Here is an 11,037-nt window from a genome sequence, read left to right on the forward strand (position 1 = left end):
TAAGGACACACATATGCTAAAAGTGAAAAGATGTAAAAAGTTATTCTATGCAAACAGTAACCAAAAGAGAACTGTGGGTGTTAACCTTATATCAGACAAAACAGACTTCAAGTCAAAAATGACCCTAAGAAACAAAGAAGGACATTACATAATGATAAAAGGATCAATCCACCAAAAAGATATAATAATTATAAATGTATATGTAGCCAACATCAGAGCACCTAAATATATAAAGCAAACACTGAGAAACTGAAGGGAGAAATAGATAGTAATACAATAAAAATAGGACGCTTCATTACTCCACTTTCAATACTGGATTTAACTACCAGAGGATCAATAAGACAAGAGAGAGCTTGAACAACACTATAGACCAAATGGACCTAACAGACACATACAGAGCATTCCAACCAACAACAGCTAAATACACACTCTTTTCAAGTGCATCTATATCTTTCTCCAGGATAGATCACACGTTAGGTCTCAAAATAAGTCTTAACAAATTTGAGAATATTGAAGTTAGACTGAATATCTTTTCTGACCACAATGGAATAAACTAGAAATTAATAGCAGAAGGGAAGCTGAACACTTCACAAAAATGAGGAAATTAACACAGTCTTGAGCAACCATTGGGTCAAAGATGAAATAAAAGAAATTAGAAAATCCCTTGAGACAAATAAAAACAAAAGTCTAATATATCAGAAATGAAAGAAGAGACATCACAACTAATGGTGCAGAAATAAAAAGCATCATAAGAGAATACTGTGAACAATTGTATGCCAACAAACTGCATGACCTAAAAGAAATGATAAATTCCAAGAAACATACAACCTACTGAAAGTAAACCTGAAGAAATAGGAAGCCTGTACAGACATATAACTAGCATCGAGATTAAAACAGTAATCAAAAACCTTCCAACAAAGAAACTTTCAGGACCAGACGGCTGCACTGGTGAATTTTACCAGACATTTAAAGAAGAATTAATGCCAGTCGATCTCAAACTCTTCAAAAAGATTAAAGAGAAGCGACTACTTCTAAGCTCATTTTATGAGGTCAGCATTACCCTGATACTAAAACCAGAGAGAACCACAGGAAAAGAAAACTATGGGCAGATATCTCTAATGAATATAGATGCAACAATCCTCAAAAAAATAGTAGCAAACCAATTTCAACAGCCCTTTAAAACTATCATGGGATTTGATCCCTGGGGAGCAAGGATGTGGGATCTTGCCATGGCATGGCTTGATGAGTAGTGCTAGGTCCGTGCCTGGGATCTGAACCTGCGAACTTCATGCCACTGAGGTAGAGTGTGCAAACTTAACCAGTACGCCACCAGACTGACCCCAGGAATAGTTTTGAAAGAGGAGAATTTTGAGAGTGGGGCAACCATATTTTTGGGGTGTGTTTTAAAATAAATATGTTACAGAATGTTCTTATGAAAGGTACAACTCTGACATACTGCAATAAGAAATGACTCATGAAGTGTCAATAACATATAATTTTGCATACTACAGTCATATGTACACCAATAAGATCCATTTTAAAGTCTATTCTTTTTTCTTGTTTGTAAATTGATACCATTCACAGAAAATTACATAAGTAAGAAATTTTTTTTTAATCTTACAAGCTATACTTTTTGCTGCTTTTTACTAGCTGTGTTGCACTGTGAATTCTACACCATCCAAAATGGAGGTTGTTTTGTGCCAGTCTCAACTTATCAATAACCCAAATTGTGGATGGACTGGCCCTTGTGGTTCTTACTACAACTGCAAGGTGCTCTTCAGCAATAACCATCAAGAACTTAGAAAGAGACAGGGTTTATTACTTACAAGTCCTGGAAAGAACATGGCACACCTGGGGTCACACAGGGAGGTCAAGGGTAGAGAAAAATCATAGGCCTGGGGTTCCGCTTTTATTGGGGTTAAGGGTGGGGGCCTGGGTTTTCATGGGTTCACTCTTTATTGGTGAATTTAAACATAAGAGCAGGGATTAAAGCACAGGAAGAAAACAACCAAAAAAGTGGCTAAATAGTCAGTTATCTAAATCAACCAGATCCCTAAAATAAAGGAAACATGAGGTAGGGAGCAGCCTGGCTCTTTATCTAGTCTTTTGGCTGGTGATGTGGGTTTTTTTTTCTGAGATAACTTACATCTTCTGAATTGGATGTCTCTTTGAAGTAGATGCCTTGGCAATCATAGCTTACATCAGTTATTTGCATTACAGAAAAGGAAAAATAACTGTCAGGGATTATACTACAGAGGTCTATACATTTTTGCAAATGTTGCTTTTTTTAATTAGACCTTGAAAAACAATGCTTGTTCAAGACTGTCTCAGACAAGGCTGAAAACAAGTCTGGTTAATCAGATGTAGAATTTGGAAGAGTAAGTAATGGGTTTTCTGCCAAGACCTTATAGCACATTGAAATTCTGTTTGAGAATGTTTCTGAAACTGATATTTCTGTAGAACTGATATATTGTGGCTTAGAGGGAAAATTTGATATTTTTACCACTCAGGTTGATATTGACACTGAATAGAGAACAGCAATATACTACGGAGCCTTGAATAAGGCGCCCAACTTCCTCAGTTGCTTCATGAGAAGCTGCAGAATGTGTTTTTCTAGCCAAAGAGAAAGATTAAATTCCATGCTGAGCAATTTCTATTCTGTTATTTAGATTCAAACGCCTTAGAATCACAGTACTTCCATGAGATGGATCCCGCCTCCCTGTTTGGCTTCATGACTTGCCACTTACCCTCCCAAGTGCACTCAGGACTCCAGGTGTGCTGAGTATGTCATTAGTCACCTCTGTTCTTTCACGCTCTATGCTCCCTTGTCTTCTGACTGACCTGGTGCTGACATTCCTGCAGCTTAAATATGTGCTCTTCTATGCTCTCATCGTAAATGTGTCCTGTTGCAATCACTGAGTTTTACATGTATTTCTTTACTGAGTTTTGAGCATTTGAAGGAAAGTGACTCTGTTCTATTCTCCATATTACCAGTGCAAATCTCTGGAATGTGATAGTCTTAAAGTGTTTTATGAAAGAATTAATGAAGCGTTTTTTTTTTTGACAGAAGCCAAGAGGTTTCTAAAAAAAACAAAAAATTCATCCAAATGATGTTGGAGGAAGATATATTTATCAGCTAGATGTGGGGGTAGTGAGTGAGCTCGTGCATAAAGCAGATGTTTTTGTCTGGAATTTTATATTCACAAATTTAACAAAACTTAATCAAGACATAAAATCAAAGAACCATAACACTAGTCCCCATACAAGTAAGTGTAATGAGGTAGAAGGGGAAGGAAGCCATGAGGTGGAATGAACCCTTGGGAAGCTTCACACTCTGGGGGCCACAAAAAAAGTCCACCAGGAGTTTTCTGATAAGAGATTTCAGGTAGCCTGAGTCATGGCTCCTTATATATGCTACCTACGCCTGAGTAGAAAACCTCCCCAGTTCTTCAGTCCCTTCCTGGCAAACAGGGCAGGAAAGAGTACATCTCTATCCTTTGTAAGTAAAACTACTACATTCAGGAAACACATCAGCTTTACACATAGTTTCCTTCAAGAATGAGGAAGATTTTATTAACTGCAAAGTGCTCTCGTGGGTGCCTAAGGAAAACAAAGAAAATCTTTTTCCTGAAATCTGTATCTCTAGGGACATTTTATTATAACTTATGGGGTTCAGTTGATCTATGGGCCATATGTCTTGCTGCTTGGAGCAGGCTGTTAGTATGCCCATGCAATTGGTTAGATACAGGTTTTGGGTTGTGCTACATTTCAAAACTCTTGGCCAAGATCAGCTGGCATACTGCCATCACCTGCCACCAACATCATCCTCATTCTCCTCCTCATTTACCATTATTAAATGCTTCCCATGTTCTAGTCAGCATATTAGATGCTTTACAAATGGTATATCATTTAATCTGTACAAATTAATTCTATTGGTGAGCTCCAATTTCACAGAAGTGATATCTGATGTAAAGTTATTATCTGGAGAGCACCAGCTAGTTGGTGACAGATCCAAGATTTGAAGCTAGGTTTGCCTGACCCTACAATGATATTGCTCACTTTCTATAATCAGAGGAGATAACTCAAGATAGCCCTGCACAGAACCTGAAGCAAGCTCTTAGAGTAAGGTTGGAGTATTATCTTATAAGAAGAAGAGAACTATTGTGAACATACGGGGCAGGGGGCACATAATGTTTAGTCTACAATACAAGGACAGAATCTGCCCTCAGAAAACAACAACAAAAAACCCCCAAACTATAACATGCACACCACACACATACACAGGCACAAACACATACAGACATAACTCAGTTTGTGGGAATGAGGGAGAGCTCAGTAAGATAATTCCAATAGTCACGTGTATAATTTCAGAAAACACAGTTTGACTTAAGTAGGCAAAACAGGAATGCACTGAGGTTCTGATATATTTCCAGAATCCTTGGTTTACAACTCTCGGATTTAATGTATATCAAGTCTATATCATTGTCCCACACTGTACAGAAAGAATGCAAGTTATTTGGAATATAATGATGAAAAGTAATGATCCCCCTTCCACTAGCTTATTTTGGTTAGAGAGGAATATTTTCAAATAATTTATGATTACACAATAAAATAACCACTATTCTAATGTTAAAGTAAAAAAAAGATGTGACTCCAGAAGAAGAAATGGTTTCTTTGGACTTCATGTGGAGAAGGTAATGTCACAAAATGTTTCCTAAAGTAAATAAGTTAATGTTGAATTTATAAATAGATTAAGGGGGAAATGATGAGTCTAAACAATGTAGGCTCATTCAAGAAGAGTGGGAAGTACATGAATTAAGGAAAGTACAATGATGTGAAAGAAGGTGTTGTATTTGGTGGTTTGGTGAAGTAGGAAAAGCACAAGTTGACGGCATGAAAAGGTTCCTGGGGCAGGGAAGAGGATAGACAGCCCTAAAGGCAGATGTTGGTCAGATTGGGAAGATCCTTGACGGCTGTAATAGAGAAAAGGAGTTTAACTTCATGCAGAAGGTAATGAAGAGCTCTGTGTGAGGAGTGATGTGGAGATGTATTTTTGGGACATCAGGCTGGTATCATGATGATAATTCGGCAAAACTTGAAACACAGGGCAGGGAAACTACTTATGAGAATATTGCTGTAGCTCCTTTAAAAACTAATGAGAGTGTTATGTAAAATAGAAGTAATGGAAATGGAGGATGAGGATGGTCAAACAAAGGCCATTTCAGAAGCTGAACCTGTATAAGTTTGGATATTGGATGGCCTAGATAGTTGTGGTAGGCAGAATTCTAAAAAGTCCCTCAAGACTCCTGCCTTCTGTGTACTTGTCTAGTATAAAACCCAGCTCTCAAGTGTGAGTGAACCTATGAATGTGAGGAATATCACTCCTGTTATTAAGTTGCATTATATGGCAAAGGAAGTTTGCAGATGTAACAAAGATCGCTGATTCCTTGACTTTGAGTGAATCAAAAGGGAGATTATGCGGGGCGGGCCAGACCTAATCATGAGAGTCTTTAAAAGAGACAAGATGCAGCAGAGTTTCTCCTGCTGGATTAGAAGAGACAACAATTTATGTTGTAAGAGGTCCACATGGCTGGGACTGAGGATAATCTCTAGGAGCTAAGAGCAACCCCTGGCAACACAACCAGCAAGAAAATGGAGACCTCAATCCTACACCACAAGGAACTCAATTCTGCCAACAACCTGAGTCTGGAAGAGGATCCTGAGCTCCAGATGGGAACACAATCCTGGCTGAAACCTCAATTTTATACTTGTGAGCTCCTGAACAGACATCCTACTTATGCTGTGCTCAGACATCTGACTTACTGAAATGTGAAATAATGGATGTGTCTTGTTTTAAAGAATAAACTTGTGGTAGTTTTTATGCAGAAATAGACAAATAATGCAACAGATGATGTATCTGTCCAAAAACAAGGCAAATTTCAACTATGGATGTGAACCATTAACAAGGAAAATGAGGATAGACAAATATTCAATAAGTTGTTGGTTAAGGGAAGGAGACACATACAAAATGGAGGCAGGGTTAATAAGAAGGAAGTTGGAATGTTTATATACTTTAGTTATGAAAGGAAATAGAAACTTAAAAAAAAGAAAGAAAGAAGGAAAAATTTTGGGGTTTATTTCTTAAAGCAGAAAGAAATCTATGTATTCATTCTTTGCTCAGTGTTTAGAAAACATCCACATTCCTTATCCTTTTAAAGGTGGAGTGATAATTCCATGTTGCATCCCTGCCACCTTTAAACACTACTGTTAGCACTTCATAGCTCACACTTTAGTGGCATTTCTAAAATACCTGAAATGACATGCCTTGGACGTGCCTAGAATATCTTCTTAGTGATTTTTATCTACCATCCCCTGCACAAGTCATCTTCATGTTCTCATGGATGCCTTTCTTGACCCTTTCCCCACTCTACTTTCTAATAAATACAGCCTCTGTATTTTAAAAACAAACCCGTTATTGTATACATCACACTGCATTTTTTGTTTGTTTACAGGGTTGCTTTCCTAACTATCCTATGCTTTCCTAAATATCCTCAAAGGTCTGCGTCATAGCTAATTTGATTCTGTATCCCTATAGTCTGGATTACAGAGTGCACTCAATAATTTAACGTTAAACTAAAGTAATATCCAAAATTGAAGGAGAGGCTGAGGTTGTCTTTGGAAAGATGCAAAAGTTCTTCTTTTTATCAATCAGGAAAGAATGAAGAAATGTTGAGAAAATTATAGCTGTGGAGGGAGGAAGAAGTGACCACATGAAAAGTTATTAACCAGTGGACATTGCCCAAGATGGATTTAGATAATATTTTCATCTTTTCTTTTAGCTCTGAGATAATAAGTCATGTGGATAAGTAGGGATGGCTGTGCAAATAGAAGTGGGAAAGGAAAGGAGAAAAATGATTGTATAATATTTAACTTTAACTGTTTGAAGTGATAATAGCTATTATTTAGTGAACTTTTACCACAGTGAGGTACTCTTCAGAGCTTTTCACAGATAATAACTAAATTAATCCTCATAGTAATCCCATGGGGTGTATATATTATTATTTCTTTAGACCTAGGAAAATCCAGGCACACTCAGTTTAGTAAGGTGTCATATGGTAACTTAGTTGGTAAATGCATTAGCCTATGCTTGAACCCAATCAAGGTTTAGAATATTTGATCCTAAAACATTGACTTGGCATGAAGGATAAAAATTCGTAATATCAAACTGTCCATAATACTCACGTTGTAGGTCCTACATACTCAAATAGTTTCATTTGTAATTTGTTAATTTCTCATATTTGAAGAGATGATTACATTTTGGGCCTCCAGAAGCTAATTTAATTTATTTTCTGTTTTAGAATCACTACATATACCATTTCCTATTTGTCTAACAATTCATACCACTTTTTGAACACATTTCAACAAATATTTATTAACTGTCTACCATAGGAAGTCCACTAGGACTGAAACCCCAGCCATATCACTCAACAGCCATGTGAAGTTAAATAGATTGACTGTTCCATTAGCTTGTATACTAATTTTGTATTCCTGTAATTGTTCATTTCCTATTTTCTGCTCCTTTGTTTGGGGTGGTCTTAGTTTTATTTTTTTAACCAATCTATATTGATATAGATATCAAACTTTACAAATTTTTACCTGGGTGAAATGATTATTTTCATGTTGAATTCAAAATAAATAAAGGCATTTTATCATGGAAGGACACCCCGCTTAAGATTCTGCAGTTTGAGTTCAACATGTCAACTTTCCAGAATACCACATCCTCTTCCATCATTTTCCTGCTAACTGGTGTTCCTGGACTGGAAGCCTTCCACACCTGGATCTCCATTCTCTTCTGCTGTCTCTACATAACTGCCCTCTCAGGAAACAGCCTGATTCTCTTTGCCATTGTCACTCAGCCCAGCCTCCACGAACCCGTGTATTATTTCCTCTCCATGCTGTCTACCACTGACCTTGGCCTGTCCATATCCACTCTGGTCACCGTGTTGGGTATACTCTGGTTCAACGCCAGGGAGATCAGCTTTAACGCCTGCTTGTCACAGATGTTTTTCATTCAACTTTTCACTGTCATGGAATCCTCAGTGCTGTTGGCTATGGCCTTTGACCGTTTTGTGGCCATTTCTAACCCTCTTAGATATGCCTCTATCTTAACTGATCTTAAAATAGCACAGATTGGAGTAGCAATCATCACCAGAGGGACATTAGTACAAATACCTATACAAGTGCTTCTAAAGCGTCTATCATTCTGCCACAGCCATGTGCTTCATCACTCCTATTGTTTCCACCCCGATGTGATAAAGCTGTCATGCACAGACACCAGGATCAATAGTGCAGCTGGGTTGACAGCCCTGATTACCACTGCTGGGGTGGACTCCATCTTCATTCTCCTTTCTTACTGTTTGATTATTAAGACTGTCCTCAGCATTGCATCCCCAGAAGAGAGGAAGAAAGCCTTCAGCACATGTATCTCCCATATTGGGGCTGTTGCTATTTTCTATATTCCATTGATCAGTCTGTCGTTTGTTCACAGATTTGGGCAACGGGCCCCACCTTATGTACATACCCTGATTGCCAATGCCTACCTGCTAATCCCCCCTGTGATGAACCCCATCATCTACAGTGTGAAGACCAAACAGATACGCAGGGCTGTGCTGAAAGTTCTCCATCCCGGTGCAACAAAGAGCTAGACGGGCTTTTCAGATTTTGCTAGTCCTGGTCATTGCATGGATGAGTAAAATGCTATTTATATAAGTTAAAATGTTGAGACTCATGCTTCCAGTGAAAGCATTCCGAAAGATCACTTTAGTGTTAAGTATGAGCTGAAACTCTCTATTGCTATTTTTCTCAGAAAACCACAATAATATTAACATTTCTTCATTTAAGAGAAAAGATTTTCAGTGACCTAGACACAAATGACCTAGTTTCAAATGTGGAGATATTATTATTGTTTTAAAAAGGAAAATAGCAATAAAAAGTGTATTAGCAATAGCAATTTTGCTGAATATTATCGTCTAAATCAAGCACATATAATTGGCATTATGCATGGTTATGGAATTGTTCCAAATACAATTGCTAGTGTCACCATCATACATGTTTCACTGCTTAATCAGTAACCTAACGTTTTTTGGTCAAATATTCTTACTTACCCCAGCTCTTCAGGGAAGATTTTTTATCACAAGCATTCTGTGAAAACTAACTCTGCTTAATTCAACTCCAATCTATATAGTTCCTTTGGGAGTACAAATGTCATGCTTAAGGCTCAATAAGTCTGTTTTTGGTTTTGGCAACTATCATTTAGAAATACAGTAAATTTCTCTGAAGTCTCAAGATTACCAGGAACCAAATGCAGACATAGTTTAATCTGGTTGGATTTATGTTGCCATATTTGGACTCTCTCCTCAAGGAATGGTGAAGTGGGTATGTTAGTCAGGCTCTAGATAGGAAAACAGAAATCATTCCAGTAGTTAACACTGGAAGTATTTAATCCAAGGAGCTAGGTAAACAGTTATTGGAGGGCTGAGAAGGCACAGAGAACACAGAAATAATAGAGAGCTAATAACTGCAGGATTTCACTTCTACCTGTATGTCTGTGGGAACAAAGAGAAAGTTTGGGGTTATGAAAACCTAGAAGCTTGGTAGAAGATCACCCCAGAGCTGAGACTCAGACCTATAATGAAAGGGTGCTATCCTGCTGGTTCTAGTACCCCAGGAGTTCAGAGGATGGACTAGATAGAGCCAAGACTCAAACCTCTGTGAAAGGGTACTTTGTAGCTGGAGCTCATGCCTCAGGAGCACAGAGGAGGAACCCTCATGGAACTGGGAGTCAGACTCCTGCAAAGGGGCACACCCTGTCTGTTTCTGTTTCTTCCAACGGAGTATGATGAGACTGTTGGGATTGTGGGAACAATTAAAACTAGAATCTGGATCCAATGCTACTAGGCAGAGAACTATAGCTGTTGTGGCATTGACAGGATCAACAAGCAAACATGAGATACTCGTCCTGCCAGTAGCTTCCAGTCTCCTTCTAGCATCCTCCAATTAACAGAATATGACAGGAACCAGCTGGCAAACCATGAGTGTGGTTCACGATTCCTTGTCTTCTCATCAACAGAGTTTATAGAATGGTGGTTTGAAGCTGAGATACAATATCTTCATAGCCAGCACAGTGGGGTAATATGTATGTATCACAATTAAGTTTGATATAGCCATGACAAGGATATCTTATGTGCCCCAAATGGATTGTTGGTAAGAACATCAGTAACTACTGACTAGAAGCTATACAAGTGTTTCCACAGTTCACCGAGTATTTCTATGTACTATCGTTTGGAAGGCTGCTAGATGACAATTTTCAGGTCTTTCGTGGTGGCACCTCCCCTCCTTTCTATCAAATTTTTAGTTCTCCCAGGACCACCCAGTTCCCTCCTCAACGGCTAGCAATAAAGTTCCAGGCTGTGTCTGTGTCAGCTTCTGGTTTGGAGTTTGCTGATTGCTCATAAACTTTTCTGCAAAACTATACTTGCTCTTTGTTTTTAGGGCATCTCTTACTTTCCCAGTTGCTTTCGCCTCTCTTAATCATGCATCATTTCCAAAGACTGAGCATATACCGTATTTTTGACTGGAAACTTTTGCTCATTACTTTCATTGCCCTTCCCAGTGAAACAGATCTACTGTTCATCCTTCCGTTCTTTGCTTGATGATCTAGGGTGTTGACTCAAATGGACTGTATTGTCAGATGCCCTTGTGGACTGACTTCTAGCTGGGTTATAAAATGGAAGGCACTGAGAGGAGAAGGAAGGGTGGGAGCTGAGATCCTGCTTTGATAAGAATTCTCTTACCACCTTGGCTCCTGGGCCAGTACTGGTTTCTCACTCTCCCTGGTATCCAGGTATCTCAGCATCCCTTGTTTGTTTCCTTAACCCTGTCCACTGTTCTGTAATTAGTTCTTTCACTAAAGTGTCTCCATTTAAGTTATCTGAGTGATTTTTATTTCTTATTGGTCTCTGACTGATATGTATATAT

At 38.4% G+C, this 11,037-nt stretch overlaps 1 protein-coding gene across 1 annotated transcript; it reads left to right on the forward strand.

Annotated features, from left to right (window-relative positions):
* The first annotated feature begins 7,754 nt into the window (after window positions 1-7,754).
* Window positions 7,755-8,705, forward strand: LOC103544344 (olfactory receptor 51F2-like). The gene has a single exon (XM_008511187.2). The coding sequence runs from the start codon at window positions 7,755-7,757 to the stop codon at window positions 8,703-8,705; it is 951 nt and encodes a 316-aa protein (XP_008509409.2).
* Window positions 8,706-11,037: the final 2,332 nt, after the last annotated feature.

Source organism: Equus przewalskii, chromosome 6 (assembly GCF_037783145.1).
Source record: "Equus przewalskii isolate Varuska chromosome 6, EquPr2, whole genome shotgun sequence".
Classification (NCBI taxonomy): domain Eukaryota; kingdom Metazoa; phylum Chordata; class Mammalia; order Perissodactyla; family Equidae; genus Equus; species Equus przewalskii.